The 18,839-nt window shown below is 28.6% G+C and overlaps 1 protein-coding gene across 4 annotated transcripts; it reads left to right on the top strand.

Moving 5' to 3' along the window:
• Positions 1-999: 999 nt before the first annotated feature.
• Positions 1,000-18,364, top strand: LOC143197669 (arginine kinase). 4 transcript variants are annotated; one of them, XM_076406278.1, is made up of 3 exons: positions 1,000-1,074; positions 16,935-17,110; positions 17,169-18,364. In XM_076406278.1, exons 2-3 carry the CDS (start codon positions 16,945-16,947, stop codon positions 18,068-18,070), a joined length of 1,068 nt encoding a protein of 355 aa, XP_076262393.1. In that variant the 5' UTR covers positions 1,000-1,074; positions 16,935-16,944; the 3' UTR covers positions 18,071-18,364. The 4 variants fall into 4 exon arrangements, with proteins under 4 accessions (XP_076262393.1, XP_076262392.1, XP_076262394.1 ...); XM_076406277.1 differs by lacking the exon at positions 1,000-1,074 and adding an exon at positions 11,635-11,932; XM_076406279.1 differs by lacking the exon at positions 1,000-1,074 and adding an exon at positions 11,907-12,028.
• The last annotated feature ends 475 nt before the right edge of the window (positions 18,365-18,839 follow it).

Raw genomic sequence — 18,839 nt, 5'->3', positions numbered from 1 at the left:
GCCCATAAGTGTTGATCGACGAGATTGATGATAATGATGATTGAAGATCCAGTTAAATTAGGGTATTGCAATATCTAGATCTTAATTAAATACTGTTTAGCTAATTATAAAACAACAACAATAATAATAGTTTCGTTTGATAGAGCACCGTTCTTGACAGTGGGTCACTCCTTCTGCTGCTTTGATATTTATGAGTTTAAATCTATCTTAGGGCATGGTTAACTCTAGATATGAGTCTTAGTTTACGAGAAATAACCATCACAGTCACGCCAGTAATCAATAATCAAGCTGGGTAAGACCGGATGTTTTCTGAGGTGGTCTCCAAAGTATGATATACGGTGAAGAGACAGAATAATATGAACACCATGCCATAGAGTACATATTATTGCATGTTGGCAACACTGCTTCCGTGTAAATAATGCGACACGTATATATTGCTTAGGAGCTCAGAAGGAGATGAATAATGGGCGAAACTCTAAGTTAACTGACAGGATATATATCAATATTTTAATTTTTTATTTTTATCGCTTGTAAAATGTCGAGTAGTAGTTGCAAAAAAATCTATATTTTTTCTCTGATTTATCGATTATCTCGGCGGCCGACAACCCTAGTCTGAGGAGCATTAGAATATCTTCCCTGGCCAGCATAATCGCCATAATTGAACCGTCATGGGAAGTTTTAGAAGGAGGTTTTGATTCAAATGCTCTTCGGATGTATTCCACGAATAATTGCAGGTGTTAAAAGCAAATGGTAACTCAATACCTTACTAATAAATAAATATATGTCAGGTGTTCAAATTATTCTGTTCTTGTATGTACATTGATAATTAATGTTAAATATTATATATTTATTTGAGCAATTCTGATCTGTTTGTTATATCTTGAGAAGTAACTGATAGTAGTAAAATCTGAACCTTAGAATATATTTACTTTAAACAACAGCGAAAAAAAGTTAAATACTTTCATTCAAAATCAGTCTACCTGTCTAAGTATTGCAGTTGTAGTATTCTGGTAGTATCGGTGAATATAAATTTAGCAAAATTGCTATTTTAGAATCGCAATCTGAAGATACTGAGTAAGTTTTAGATTTCATTATTTTTATGTGCGCCGTAAATAAAATATTAAATTTGCATTTCTATACACCGCGTAATAATAATTCCTTTAAATATCATATATCTTATACATTCTGAGGTTTTAGTTTACCATATGTTCGCGTATTTAATTTCAAAGAAAAAAGACTCGAAACGTTATAAAGCAGGAGATTCGTCTTTTGTCGTAGATAAAAATCTGGTTAAAAAAAAATTTGAAACAACAAAGAAAACTGAACTATTTCCAACGGATAAAACTGTTTTTCGCACAACACCTGTTTTTCGATGGTTTAATTTTAGCCTAGAGCTCCGTCAGGGATTTTGCCCGGATTATGAAGTACAAAAACAATTGGAGATTAATTATTTTTTTCTTGGCAAACTTTCTACCCCACTCATTAACATTATAGTAAATTAATTTATCACTGACGAAAGCTGTGATGTAGTAACAGATATTCTCATTCAGGTAATCACTTTATTTATATGGTTTGATTTTTATAACGCTCAATCGAATCCTGATAATTAAAAATATAAATAAAATGATCAAAATCAATCATTCTTTTTTCGTACGTGTGAAAGAAGCGTATAGTTTTTATAATTTTTAAAGTGAATGACCACAAGGACAAGTGATTCAGAGTAAATCAATTATTGGAATTGAAAATTATAAAAACCACGTAGGTTTCATTACAGTAGCAACATTAACAGGAATTATTTCCACCATGGTTATTCGAATCCCTACTACTAATTTCACCTCGCTCATTTACTACTAACTTCAAAACAAATAATAATAAATATATTAAGGGCTAATTTTAATAAAAGTTTAATTCTTGAAACGCATGTCATACGGCCTTACCACTTCTTCTAAATTATACATATATTTGAAGTATATAGTATAAATAGAATAAATTATCTTGAATTCACAAATTAACCTAAAATTTCCCTTGAAACTCAACATTTGCTTGTACAATTTTCATCTTCTATACTCTAATAAATCTAATATGGAGAACCTTTTATAAACGTCTAATTTTAAAAGGAAAAAAAGAGAATATAAAAGAATATGTAAATTATACTTCTATAGTAAAATATTTTTAACAAAAAAATTGAACCAACTTCATTAATAAGGAACTCATTAATAATTAAAAAATAATCAAACTTAATAAAATATGTGCGTAATAATCGTTGTAATAACTAAATAAAAATAATCAAAAGCTTTATTTAACCTATCTATTACACGTATTTTATATTCTACTACATACACACAATTTAGTTTAATACCTACCTAAACCTATTTATCTATTTACAATATTATTTTAACTACTACCAACTCATCACTTTGAACATATACTGTTTCTATATACTGTATTTGTGTCATATACCGAAAATTAAATTACAACAAAACATATCTAAATTAACATAACTGTTTGGGTTCGGCACCGACTTCAAAGTAGTCAGTTGGTAATATTTAAAATAATCTCTTCAAAAATAATCTCTCATAATAATAATCATCATATTTGATTACATTGTTCAACAAACAAAATTATGTCCTTGTCAAAATTCTCATTTATATTTTCCTTCATAGAAAACTTTTTCTTTTTAGTGGGACAAGTCCAATGATGGCAAATGATGCTTAAAATATAATGAATTTTGTATAGAATCGAATTCAACTTGCAAAATTAAAATAAAAATTTAATAAATACGCATCTGGATCGAATTGTCTCATATGACTCACCACATTAGAAATGCTACAAAAACTTTTTTGACAGTATTTACAAATCTATGACTTATCAGTTACTGCCTACTAAGTATATTATTTATAATCAAAATATGAACGGTAGAACAAGAACTAAATTATAAAAAGTTATAAACAATCAAGATCTACTGAAGCCCTTACTAATGATAGGGTGAAAACAAAAATGGCTGTCACAGTTCATTGTATTCTACCTCTCGATCGCTTGTAAATGGCAACGTCGCAAAACCAGGCGGAAACTGGCGATGTTTGCCGAATACCAGTTGGGACCTATCTAGAAATAGCCACTACTTTGCTTTTATACTAGGTTTTTAATATTACGTCATTTGTATTTTGATGTAATTGTATTAATAATACAAATATGAAACCGATAGTTAAAATGGCATCATTTTATTTTAATTAAGTTTACCCAGTGTGATCTTGCCTTCTTCGCTGTCACTCGTTTAAGGTTAACCCTGTTTTCTAATATTCGGTGAGTAATTAATTCTATTTATTTTTTATTTAAAATTCCATTATTAAGCCCCAATATTTTCTATAATTGTCTATGTTATATTCCGAATCAATAAAATAAATTCAGGTATTGATCTGTATAGACTGGAAATTTTTTACTTTTTTTCAATTTATCATTCACACCTTCAGATTAGAACGAATTATTAGAACGATTGTATGTGTTATCTGTAATAAAAGAACATTTCAAGGTTTTAAAATTCCAAAAATAAATGCGCACTGATCAAACAGTATTTTGTTTAACACAAAATAATTTGCATTAAATGGTTGCAAATATTTGCTATGGCATTATTGTTTTAACAATATCTACTGGCATTTTCAAAGTGAATAATTTTTATATATTAATATTTTGGTACATTTAAATGCTTTATTTTGTGTGTGTACATATTTTCCGACGTGTTGTCTATGGTTAGCTACTACTTTTTCAATGTTACCGGTAGCATTTGAATCCTTGGTCGAAGAAACGACGTATTATTGGTGCTCAAAATCTAACTTATCTTCAGGTATCTTTTTTTTAAGTGCTGCTCATGTATGTAGTAACTATATTATAAATTAACAACTGAAAAGGGCAATGTCTACATAAATGTACGTGGTAAAAGTAATGATAATAGCTACGTAATAAAATTAGTCTTCAGCGTTTGAGCATGTTCTATCTAGTTTGAAATTATGTTTATCAACTCTCTGAAAATCATAGCTGCTAATGCTTCGATATGCTTTCTTATTTACGAGAGTTGTGGTAAGGAAGTCATTTTTAGGTTAATCGTATGTTTACCAAAGTTTGTCATGGCAACATTATTAGCAACAAAATTAGCAACAGACAATACAAAAAAAACCGATGAATTATTGGTAAAATACTATAGATTTGTAACACTAATTTCATAGATTGATATGGAAGACAGGGATACTTATGTTAAATAGTATGAAAATAGAATTTGTTTAAAGATTATAGTAAAGATAATAATGAAAAATGGTCATATTCGTATACTTTATACCTTTTTGATTTTGCGGATATTTCAAAAGATTAACAAAAAGTAGATGTTTAAAGGAAATGTCATTTGTTCTTACGACAGTGTAAATATAAGATGTAGTTAATAGAAAATGTGAAGTAAATTAATAACATATGATTTGAAGCTTTATTAAATATATAAGAAATCCTTCAGTATAGTGCGATTTTCTTCGATAATGAAGATCATATGACATTTATTATAGTGAATCAATTTTCGTAGCAATATAAACATTTTAATTTAATTATATCATCCCATGACTTAGAAAGCAATTTTATCAATTTCGGTTTGAAAATACCTATTTTTTAGTAGGATATATTATTTTTTCATTTTTAGTAGCTAGTTACGTTATCTAGCAAAATTGAATGCCAAGGTTTCGAAATGGGACTACTGCCAAAAATCAAATAAATTTAGCTTCTACATCAATACTTTGGAATAACATTAGCGGTCATGACCGAGATTTTAAAAGGGTCGAACATCCGAAAAATTATTAATTATATAATCTGTTTTTATAACAGTTTATGTGGGAAACATTTTTCTACACGATGCGCAAACAAAAAAAAAACAATTTTACCTAACTAAAAATATTCCTTAATTATTGCCATACATGAAATATTACTTTTACATACAAGGAACTTTTTAAAATTAAAGGAAAGTTTTTTTAAATTATTATTAATACACTGTTACTAGTTGTTACTGATTAATCTATACAAGTTACCTTTATAACGATTGATAAGTAGGTACGAAGGCACTTTGATAAGATAGTGACTGTTTGTATGAAACCTATTTTTTTGAAATTTTATTTCTCAACATAATTTCGTTTTAAGTCAATACAATTAGTACAGCGTTTTTCCAATTATTTTATTCTTTCCCAAAAACAAGTTTTTTCAAGGTCGCTACCACCCAGCTATTTCTTCAGGTTTGGTAACAGGGAATAGTCGAAGAGGGATAAATCTGAAGAATATACTAAAGGAGGTTTTGCCATGATGACTACACACATGTGCATCCCTGCTTTGCCTTGATTGAACAACTTTTTTTCTTCGCCAAATGCGGACGATTTTGCTTCAAACTAATATCAAATCTGGTGATAGTTTTACCTTTCTCAAGATAATGACACCTCATGCATTCCTGTGACTGACCGACAGACACAACTTGGCTTTCTTTGGTTCATCTGGAGAGACCTAACAATCATAAAGCAAAAATGTTTTGGTTGTTCCTTAGTTTGCCGCCTGGTCGCTCAATGTCATTCTATGGATTGGAATATCACTATTTTCCATTTTTGTAAAAATTTGACATATTAGCTACTGTCAATTACCGCCAAACACAAACTAAACGACGCAGCTTGTTCATATTCTCACAATAGTCTATAATAAATGACAGTTGAGGGCAGTAGTGATGCATTTAAAGTGAATACGTAGAAAAATCAAAAAATCACTGACTTTCAAACTGCTCTCGTTTTTATCTAGAAGTACCCATTGGTCTTAAGTCTTTAAAATGGTTACTTGTTGTGCACGTATTACTTTGTGTTGCCATGTCTATTGAAAACACTTCAGTGCACAACTACACAAATTCAAACGGTTCCATTTTGAACTATTTGTATTATATTTTATTCAAATATTTCAATTCAAATTATTTTCTTTTGATATGATGATAGTATTCATTGTTATAGGAGCGATTTGTATACGACTTCAAGAGATGTATAGTTACAGCAACATTTTGAGTGCATTGCTTTAGCAATGTTAGTAATTAGTAAACTTTGGTACGGTTTATCATTGAATATGTTTATTCTTGCTTGACTTTTCTTGTTCAGTGTTAGGTTTCGACAATATTTTTAAAAGTTTTTAGAGATTTTTAAAAGTTTTTAGACCTAAAAGAAGAAAGTTTTAGAAGTTCATAGAACTAAACTTTCTATTATAAAAACATATTACAACAAAATCACTAACTGGATGTTATTGTGATCATCTTATAATATTTGTTTATTGTTCAAATACATTATTCCCCCCAAAAAATTTATATTCGAGCAGGACAAAGTCTGTTGGGTGCGCTAGTTATTGGTATAACTATATATGATAGAACTTTTAACAAACTCCCATAAAATTCACGTCATATTTGAGAAATATGAATGGATAATAATAGATAGTATAGATTTTTTTATTAGGGCACATTGTTCGTGTTATCCTTTCGACTAAAAAGCCTCTCAAAATTTTAACTATTTATTTTCGCTTAGTTTCAGCGATTTCTTATCCTGCCAGTTTTCTATAATCTTATTTTAGTTAGCATTTAAATAATTTATAGTGTTTTTTGCCAGATAAACGTTGAATATATAAATAATAGTTCCAATCTATTTCCATTTATTTCTATTATTATTAAAATTATATTGTCACAATTATATAACTCTATGAAAAACATGTTCATGTGAATATAATATACAAATGTAATCTAAATCGTTTTATCAGTCAATATTTTTTTAATACGTGTATTTTCGTCACTGTTGTTTAAGTAGCAAGGTATATGTGACAAAAATTGAACTTACGCCAAGATAATAAGATAAGAAATAATATACAAGTTCAAAGTCACGTATTGTGGCTGATGATTAATAACAATAAAAAACTACAGGTGATCTAGAATCCATGGTATAAGATATTATCAGGAAAAATTAATTTGCATGATGGCGACATAAAATCGATTTAAAAATATTATTGAAAGGATATATTAGCGGAAATGTCAGTTCTATAATAAAAATGAATTATTTTTCCAGACTCTATTGGAGCTGCAATAAATTGATATACGTAGTGGCAAATATCGACTTGAAAAAAGAAACGTTTTAACAACACTTTCTGCATCAGTTGCTGCAAAAACTACTATTATTCCGTTAGCTACAGAAGAACGATTAAGATAGCTATCAAGGATGAAAAACGTTAATATTATAAAGTTTAATTTCGGTTCAAGTATTTTATTAAATGTCAATATCCTTTTTCACAGGTCACTAAACGTAATATGCACATCACTATACCTAAAAATCAGTTTGAAGAAAGACATAATATAAGTTTAGTAAATAATTACAATAAAACATGAATTGTTAAAGTACTTCTAAAATTGTTTATTGAATAGTAATTTCTAGTGGGATTTCCGTTATGACTAACCATGACGTTTTTTGTTTCGTTCTGGTCCAGCTCTTTCGTCGAATGCTAATGATTTTGTCATAGATCTATTATTAAATTATTTTTTAGCAAAGTATTATAACCTGTACAAAATATAATTTGACAAATCTAGACAACCCATATAAGCTCATATACTTTCTCTTTTCTATATCTCCATGTTATATTTTGTAATATCATTTAATATATTTTAAAACATTTTAATAAACACATATTTTGTACCACGTAGTGGTGTAGGTGTGTTGTTTTTATTATCTATTCTCTCTTGCTCCATGTATAAATTACTTCTATTTTTTCTGTCTCTGTACGGTCTTCTTGCTTCAGCCCGAGGTTTTTCCTCTCTTCAGAAGTATTTATTTGATACATTCATTCCAGATTCGTTTAGGTTGCCCTCTGTTGTCTCTTTTCTATGAACTCTTCCACTGATTTAATATTAAAGTCGTTGCATATTCTCTTACTGTCAAATTCCATCTGTTTAAGATTTTCTATAGATTTTCTGCAAAAACTCCTACCGATATTTATATTTTGTCCATATTTTTATATTCTATACATTACTATTACACAGGGTTATAAAAGGTTTCAGTCAAATTCCGCCTTATCTAAGACCTGCTTGAATTTTGAATATTTTTGATTTCATATTGTTTGCAATATCATTTATGGATTTGTATTTATCCTGTATATTTCTTGAATTATTCTTACAATTTTATTACTTACACATCTTGGTTCTAATATAACCGAAAATTCTTCTCTTCTTACTTTATCAAATATCTTCTTCCAATCTACGATTCTATTAGTGACGTATCTACTACTGACTTAAAGGATTTTCTATACTCATCGTTGTCGATAACAGAGCAAGTCCTGTATGGTTATTATAGTAATTTTATGTATCGGAACAATAACTACTTCTTGATTAATGATGTTTATTGTATTTTGCTTTTTGTGCTTTATTTTCATGCAAAATCTACGAAATGTTTATCAACGAATCTTTGCTTTTTCTCTTAAATTGTTCCTATATAATTATTAAGAAAATTTTTCTTTTTTTATTTTCTATCTAATGAGACGGTAGAACTTCACAATTTTGTATTCATTCTTCATAGTGAACATTTATAAATATAATGACATAAATGAATGAAAGTTATATAATTAACTGTTTCATTTATTTGCCTTATAATATTCGAATTATTATTCATGCCTATGTGCTATATTATTCTGGAATTAATTTTTAATTCATTTAATAAACGTGATATAGATTAGATTAAATATAATAGTTATCCGGATTAATATTTTTTTCAGATTTGTACTTGTCTGGATATCAATGAAGGTATCTGTTAATATTTTACTTTAACATACTTAATATTATGATTGTAGTAAAAATAACTGTATATACTAAATATAAAAATAGTTAACCATTGTTATGTTTAGTGCATAAATAATTTTTAAAGTATATGGCCAGTATCAAACAGGTTTTTTTTAAATCAGGTTTTTTCCTCTCATTAACAAGTCTTAATCATCAACTGAATTAATATTCAATATTTCTGATAACGAGCAGAATTTTCTTGCTTGAAGTATTTTTTTGTTCATTTCTATAAGGTATTACTGCACTTAATATGTGGCGATCAGATGACTCAAATTGATAAGGTAAACTGAAATCATTGCTTAGAAACAAGGCGAGATATGTCTAAATATAAATGACATCTTGGCTGGATTTTGAAAATAACACACGTTAAATCTATATTTTTCGAGAGATATAAGTGCGGCTCAACAACAATATGAACATCGATAAAAATATATATGATTGTGAAACACAACTATCTAATAAACCATATCATAAATAAATAGTTATATAAACTAGAATTTTTGAAAAATATATAAATCCTGTAATAAATATAAAGAGAATAATTCATTTAATATGTTTAAAAATTACATAATTTATTTAAATGTTTTATTAATGGCTTAAATATTTTACTTAACAACTTAGTTTTAAACTTGTAACACTAAAATAATATTGGAACGGTTCTCCTACTGTTGCGATAGTCGCGGGTTCGAATCCTGATGGGGCATGGTCGTAAATTTATGTTTGTGATTGTTTAAAATGTGTGAATGTTCTAGGCAAAAGTGTAAAATCCGACAAGGAAAGTGATCCCAGTCACGCAAGTAACTAGGCTGGGTAAGACCGGATGTCTTCTGGGATGATTTCTAAAGTTGGTCACTCGCCAGTCGGTAAGCTTAATGCTGAGGACCGTGGTTCGGAGCCCACGTTAAACTTTAGGCCCAGTCCAGATAAACCCATAGTTGGTATATAAAAAAAAATATAATGTTTTATTAATTTTTGTTATTGTTATTCCAGTAACAGAAAATTATGAGGGAAATTGGCCGGGATATGTTTAAATAATAGACATTCTATTTTTAAGTTTAATTCTGCATTGCAGAAGAAATAAATAATTATGAGTAATTAATACTATTATTATATATTCAGACATGATTAGGTGACGAACAATTGACTTAATTATTGATGTTAGATATAAGTTTATAACTTCAAAGATATATATCGCAAATAATTTTTCGTTTTACTACTACAACACGCAACGCCTTACTAGTTACATCAACCAGGCCTATTTTTAATAGAAAAATCATCATCAATATTTGTTTCGTTTTGTTTTTAACAATATTTTCAATTGAAAAAGAAACAAACGTTAAATTTTAATGGTGTATATTGTTTTAACTATGTTTTGTATATTCAAACCGTAGATAACTATTTTAATTATATATTACTAAAATAACAACACAACATGTATTATATATAGAATTTATTCCATATACTGTGTGGTTTTTACAAATATAAATATGTAGGACTGATACGAGGACTATATTAACACATTTAGCTTATTAAACTTTTAAGTCTATATATATATATATATATATATATATATATATATATATATATATATATATATATATATATATATATATATATATATATATATATATTAGAAAATAAAGAATTGGCAATTTCTTTAATTGCAACAAATTGTTAACTAAAGAATAATTCATATTAACCTTAAAATTAATAAAGATATAAAATTACATGAATAATTAATACTGAAAATACCATCACATATTTATTAAAATAAAACAAAAAATTAATACAAAACAATTTTATAATTATGATAAAAACAAATAAATTGAAAAATGTATAATGTAATAATTGATTATTTGCACTTGTTTTAATTGCTTGTTTTAAACACTTGATTTAAACTTGTTTTGTAAGAAAAATGACAAAAGTGAAATTATTGTCTTGACAACATAATAGCTATAAAGAATAATTAAGCTACTTAACAGTTAATTTAAAAAAAACCATCACTTATTTAAATACATTATTAGTATAGTTATTGAATTAGACAAATTACATAGAGATATTTTGTACATAAAATATGCATCTAATCGAATAGAATTGAAAATTATAAATATAGATAATAAATAGTAGAATTTAGTGCTACACATGAGCGAGAGTTTAAAACAAACGAACTAAAATATTAGATATGCTTAGTACAATCTTAATTTACAAATTAATTTATTACTACTCTTCTGCTTTACTTAACGCAAAACTGAAAATACCATATTTATTAAAGTAGAACAAAAAATGAATAAAAAACAATTTTATAATTGTGATATAAATAAATATATTGCAAAATATGAATATAAAAATATATATCGTAATAATTGATTATATTATAATTTATAATTAAAAAACTTACCAAAGTGAAATTATTATTAATTAAGTAGTTTAACAGTTATTTAAAAAACATTATTTAATTTACATTGTGAGTGTTGTCATTGAATTCGAAAAATTACATAGAGATATTTTGTACATAAAATATGTATCTCATAGAAAATTATAAATATATATTAATGTAAAAAAATAAGTTTATAAATGAAATATTAACATATACTAGAAATTAGTGCTACAAATGCGCAAGTTTAAAACAAACGAATTAAAAAGCATTATTCATACAAAACTAACACACTTAACAAAAAAATATAATATATCTGTATCTAAACACTTTATTTCACCTACACCTGTATAAAGAGAAATAAATAATTTCTAATATCAATTATAGGCTGATCGATCAAACTGCGGGTCACAGTATAGACGCGACTTCATAACCGTTTGAATAGTAACTTACCTGCGGCTTGTTTCTATTAAAAAAAAATTAGATAATTTCGAAAAACATCAGAAAATAAGCTTCTATAATAATTAAACAAAAATTTTAGTATAAATACGTAAAGAATAACGATTGGTGAATTGAAATCTGACGTAGTAGAGTGGGGTTAGCTCCAGGAGCTCATCTACACAGAGTTCTCCTAATCGGAGTCATAGTGGGTTCAATCCCGGTGGAGTGTAGTTCTAAAAGGCATTTAAGGAAGACTCAAGGTACATAATTTTTCAATATATTTTAATATTTTACTTTAGTGTTTGAATCTCTTATTTTGAAAACTTTATTATTTAAACATTCATAATTTTGTTCAGGTAATATTTGGTTTTGGCTGTTTTTTTTTGTGATTTTATAATTAAATAATTTTGTTGTTATCCATTTTTAAATTTCGCGGGAATTTTAAAGGTAACTAAAATCGAAACTTGCCTTATGTAACCGATTTGCGGGTAGTAGTAAATTCCCGAGTTAGTCCGCTTTTGGGACATTACTAATTCGAATAAATAGTTTCTAAATGTACCTAATTATTTAATAAAATTTTGAGTGGTGCACTGATGAATGACTCATGCAGTTTCCTTCTTCCACTATTGTCATTAAATAAATTAGACTAACATATATTTCTCTAATCACTCTAACGAAATAGGTAAAATAATCACCATTTGATTAGACTTATCAGCAGTATGCAATCGCTTTATAAATTTTGCCTACGTGACAACCATAAATGGATGCAAAAATTATGAAAGGATCAGCGTTTTGTATGCAATTAACTGATGAACTAATTATTAAACCACAATATTGTTCGCATTTGTATATCAGTCATCACTTTTAATACCACAGGATGTATATATTATTTTTAATAACAATAATGGGAATATATGATATTTTTTAGAAATATTAAATTAAGAATAAAATAATTGCAATTGATATATATTTTCTATTACTAATAGAATTAAATGATTTAACATAATATTATTTTATTAAAGTAGATACGCCCTGCATATACCAGATGCTATGGCTAACATAAAATAAGTGAGGCCAACCCAAAAGAGATGAATCTTTATTATTAATATTTTTTGTAAGCAAGCAAAAAGTTTGTTTGCAAGAAAAAAAAGTTCACCTTGATCTATCGAAGACAATGCTCTTTTATTTTAATTTATTTTTGACTACACTTGATACCTCTATTTAATTTTTTACCTAAAAAAAATTTACTTAATATTTATAAATTGCTTTTTTAAAATAATATGGTATATATAGATACAAATGCAACCAAACAAGTGCAATAATTTTAATGATGCAAGTTCTAATCCACTTTTACTAATTACATAACAAGCAAACTTCTCCTATATTAAATTATTGTTAGTGCGGCAGTTAAAATCAATTATAAATTGCAATTTGATAAAATTATAAACGGCATTCATCGAAATTGAAGTATGATAATTAACGCGCATGTTCGAAATTATCTACAGTTTCAGTTGGTGAATTTCTAATTACAAACAAATAATTAAATGCAAGAATTAATAACCCACCGCAATATTTTATTCTTGTTATTTTCTAGTAGCATCACAATCGGTCAAGAGTTGGTGAAAATAAAATGAAATCATTAACACACTTTAACAGTAGTTTTGAATCAATAAGCAATTGTTTTTGCAAGAAGTTAAATGATTAACATCAATTTAGTATGTTAAGCAGTTTTCTAATATGATAAATCGTTACTTTGAATTCATACGTATAGAAAAATCTAAACGGAAAATCCTCTAATGAAAATAAAGCAATTTAAACTGTGTAATCAAAGTTTACAAATATTTAAACTACTATTATGGCATCATGTAAACGAATATTTGGCAGGGTAATCAAATTTACTTCTTTTGATTTGTTTTTTTATGTTGGTTTGGTTTTTCGTTACTAATAGTTAAAAATTGCTTAATGCTTTTCCAAATATTTTAAAAACTTCCTGACATTTCTATTAGGATGTAACAAAAATTATCTTGGTACATCAAACATTTGTTTATTATAACTAATTTTATATACAGATTTTCTACATCAAGGCAAGGTTTTTATATCCTCAAATTATTTATAAAACTTAGACGTAAATAGACGGGCATGTTAACTGACGACAATTTCCTCTGCCAAATGTTAGTTATGATGCGATACCTCAGAAACTTACATAAAGTTCTAACTTTTTCCAGGTCCGTATATTTCGTTTTAACCCAATGATTCTCTGAAACCGATTTGGTGTTACTGATCAGAAACGCGATTAGTAATAACGCGGTATTTTCTAGAAGAACATTCCATATTTTCATTTAACTTTACTCGTTAATTAGTTGGTAAATATTTTTAGTCATCACTTTAAATTTTTATACCACATAACTATATGTTATATGTCTCCAGGTCTTGGGTATTTTAAATCATTTCTACGAAAATTGTTATTATTTGCATATACTATATAAATAAATTATTGTACAAATATATATTATATAAAAATGATGTAGATAGATACTTAACAGATTTGCACATTTGTTTAAATCATAAAAAATAGTCTAATATGTATATAATAATTCATTAGTTATAACGTTATGAAAATTAAAATATTTAGAAATAATTTCAGTAGATAAATGCATTTTTGTATTTTAAAAAACTAATTATAGTATATATATTTGCCAACACTCAATTTAAGTGAAGATAAAAATGCACAGGCACTCAAAATAGTTTGACAATTAAATTTTAATAAACGTTTGTTTCTAAATGATGGTTTAATTAAAGTAAAATGTTTATACATATATATTTATTTTGATATAGAGATATAATACGATAATTATTAATAAGAAATAAGGTAAAACAATATATTAAGAATAAATATTATAAAAATAACATTAAACTAGAAGAATTGTATATATTATAATCATAATATATAGTATAAAAATTATGTAAATATATACTTAACGGTTTTATAGTTAACAATATAATGAAACAAAATAATATTAACTAACAACTGGTTGGTTACAGGTGTAAAATTTAAAAGGTGAAATAATAGGTGTAGTTTGTTTGCGTTTCATATTTGACTGGTCACGTTGTGATCAAGGTTTAGTAGAGAATTGCAATACTGGGAATTAAAAATAAAATACTTAGGTACAGTCGCCGAAATGTGTAAATATGCTAAAACAAATTCACATCAGCCGGCTTGGTTGTTACAGTGGTCAAGGAGACAGACTGGTTCTTTTATTTTTGCGATAGTCGCGGGTTCGAATCCTGCTGGGGTTTGGTAGTGAATTTATATTTATGATTTTTCAGTTCAGGTCTCATCATTTACAGTCAGGTTTTAATATAAATGTTATAAAATTATAATTTTCTTGTTCGTAACCATGGATTCTCATTCTCTGTAAAATAAGCCACTTTACATTGCAACTTGTATCGATTTTGCTAGTCATTTAAAACAATAAGGGTAGGGCGATAAAATAAAGAGGGTGAGTCTATATCTGTAATGAGTTCTGGACATATACGTCCTACTAGACTGCAACTGTATTTTAAAGTTCATAGTGATTATAATATTATAGGTACTAAAAATACCTCGGCTGCTTTAATCTACCTTTTTATATTCATGTTTATTTGTGCGGTACATTAATACTGAGGGTCATTCGATTTAAATATTTCCGGTGTTTAAATTATTTTCTTGAATGCTACTTGAACTGAATACGTACATTACATAGTGGTAGACTAAAACAATGTACCTAATAAATATTTCCAATTGAATAAATCATTATCACTCAAGTTCATCAATCATTATATCAAGATTTATTAATATTAATTCTAAAATATCTAAATTATGTTTATTACAAAATGAATAATGTGATAAATCATGTATCTGTTAGTTGTGTTATGTTTGGGTTTATTAATTTTTTACACAAAATATGTTTAAAATACAAGGAATTCAGAAGCATTCATTTGTATTTATACTTAATCGAGTAATATTATAATAATTGATATAATACAAACACAGGAACATATAGGAATTCGATATCCAAAATTGAATTACATATATATATATATATATATATATATATATATATATATATATATATATATATATATATATATATATACATATATTAATACGTGGAATGTAGGAGTTTTTGAACATTGAACATAGGGTAGAAACGTGAAGCAGGACGAATCGAAGGGTGGTCAAAAGAGCTTTCGTAGCGGCTGTCAGAGACACGCATTTCTATTGGCCAGAGGCACGCGTTCGAATGCGTCTATCGATTTTGTTGAAAACTGCGCCTCGTTTGCGAAAGCACGATTCAGTCAAACGAAAAGCCGAGTTCAGGCAGCTGCAGAGGGGTGTCTTTAGACCCGAAGCGCCTTAGAGTGAAGGGCGTCGCCACAACCCCATGCCGTATAGTTGTCCCATTCATTTAGTTATAGTGTCGTTTCAGTGTTCGTTCGTAAGATTAGTTAGATAATCAAAATGGGAGGGTGTGCATCTAAGGAAAATAGCGCAAAAGAACCAAAAAAAGAGGATGATACTGGGTTTGTACAATTCCTGTTGATGTCTGATGCATGGGTCAATAGCACGATGTCCATGGGGTGCGCCTGGATTTCTGTGGAGCTTCTCTATATGTTGTGTTACCTGTCTCTTGGCTATCACACATTAAGTATGCAGTGTTATAAGTTCGTGTTTTCCTTTTCGCTTTTATTTTCGTACCATATACGACATTTTTCGAGCCGGGTCTTTTATGCTTTGCCTCGGATATTAGTAATTTTTTCATTTACTCCTAAATTTTCAGTCAACTATCTAGATATCAGCATGATCTATTCTATTGTTTAATTTACTTGAAACGAAATGTAAACCGGCATACATATAGCCACTGAAATGATGTTGGTAATTTAGAATTTAGTTTAAGCACTTTAAACATATATTTGATTGTTTTGTTTTGTAAATTATATTTTGTAGATGTGTCTTTATGTTTAAAAAAGATGTATTTACTGATACTTTGTAGATATTGTTTAGATTATTATTTAACTGTAAATGTAAATGTAAAGATTTCTCGTTTGAAACTGTCGCTCAATTATTAACGATGTCTCGTACGAACCATGACAGCTAATATTGACAAAGTAATTACCTGGAAAAATCATATAATATTAAAGATCTATAAAAGAATTTAAAAACTTTGTTTTACAACATTACTAACAACACCTTACTAACTTTTTTTATTTTATTTCGTTTAGAAAAGACACCATGGTCGACGCTGCAACTCTTGAAAAACTTGAAGCTGGCTTCAGCAAGCTTGCCGCTTCCGACTCTAAGTCCCTCTTGAAGAAATACCTTACCAAGGAAGTCTTCGATCAACTTAAAGTTAAGAAGACCTCCTTTGGCTCAACCTTGTTAGATTGCATCCAATCCGGTATGTTATCTAGTTCTGTGAATGTTTGTTATGTTATATTAACATGATATTGTTTTAGGTATCGAGAATTTGGATTCTGGTATTGGTATCTACGCCCCTGATGCTGAAGCTTACTCCGTTTTCTCCGACTTGTTTGACCCCATTATTGAAGACTACCACAAGGGATTCACCAGGGCCGACAAGCATCCACCAAAGAACTGGGGTGATGTCAGCGTTTTCGGCAACTTGGACCCAACTGGTGAATACGTTGTCTCCACCCGTGTAAGATGCGGTAGATCTATGGAAGGCTATCCCTTCAACCCATGTTTAACTGAAGAACAATACAAAGAGATGGAACAGAAAGTATCCACCACCCTTTCTGGTCTTGAAGGCGAACTTAAGGGTACTTTCTACCCATTAACTGGAATGAGCAAAGATGTCCAGCAAAAACTGATTGATGACCACTTCTTGTTCAAAGAAGGTGACCGCTTCTTGCAAGCCGCCAATGCATGCAGATTTTGGCCCAGTGGTCGTGGCATCTATCACAACGAAAACAAAACCTTCTTGGTCTGGTGCAACGAAGAAGATCATCTTCGTATCATCTCCATGCAAATGGGCGGCGACTTGGGTGAAGTTTACCGTCGTCTTGTCACTGCTGTTAACGACATTGAGAAACGTATTCCATTCTCTCACCACGATAGGCTTGGTTTCCTTACTTTCTGCCCAACCAACTTGGGAACCACCGTTCGCGCCTCTGTGCACATCAAGGTACCGAAACTTGCCGCCAACAAAGCTAAACTTGAAGAAGTTGCTTCCAAATACAACTTGCAAGTCCGTGGAACTCGTGGTGAACACACTGAAGCTGAAGGTGGTATCTATGATATCTCCAACAAGAGACGTATGGGTCTTACTGAATACGACGCTGTCAAGGAAATGTACGACGGTATTTCTGAACTGATCAAGATCGAGAAGGAATTGTAAACCCCATAAATTCGTGATCATTACTGATAAGCAATGATAATATAATTTTTTAGTACATTTCGTACATATTATTTTTGCTATGGAGAGGAGACTGCTTATTGCAATCGAGCCTCCTTTAATAATTTAGTGTATTCAGCTTTCTAGTCGACAATGATTTCGGAACAGCGTTTATGTTACCAGTTAAAAAACCTGAATTGGTCATCTGTTATTAATTTAGTTTAAACATAATATAAGTATTATTTCAACTGCAAATTTATTACAAAAAGAAGCGTTTAATAAAAGACGTCCAAATAACTTTGATTTTTTTTACCTTTTCACTTATTCCATATAAATGTATATCCAATATTGAAATCTGGTCAAATTTAAAAATTTAATTTAAGTTTTAAATTTAATTTAAGAATATTTTACTTTATTAACCACCTATTAATTTAAAATAACTATAATTTAAAAATAGAGGTCCCGTTAGTATTAGTTTATATATTATATTTTATATACTAGAGGAAAAAATTATTTGGGCTTTTCCTAATAAGGAGGCTTTAAAGTTGCATATATCCAGTAATAATTACTCAACGAAGCTTTGTTACTGCGCGATTGTTATGGGTAAGAGGCCATAAAACATTTTGGATATAAATGTAGTGTAATTCGCTTATTCAGTTGGATCTAGAAAGCCACTTATCTCGATTTCTACTTTGACCACAGGTTTCAGTGGTCATCCAAAATCCAACACAGCATCTGCAAGGTAATAATGTATATAGCAAGCTATTTCCGC

The sequence above is a fragment of the Rhynchophorus ferrugineus genome, unplaced genomic scaffold (genome assembly GCF_030347505.1).
Source record: "Rhynchophorus ferrugineus isolate W39M unplaced genomic scaffold, kcgeb_rfMv2 rfM5, whole genome shotgun sequence".
Classification (NCBI taxonomy): domain Eukaryota; kingdom Metazoa; phylum Arthropoda; class Insecta; order Coleoptera; family Curculionidae; genus Rhynchophorus; species Rhynchophorus ferrugineus.
Note: the sequence above shows the minus strand (reverse complement) of the source record. Positions and strands in the feature narration are given on the sequence as shown.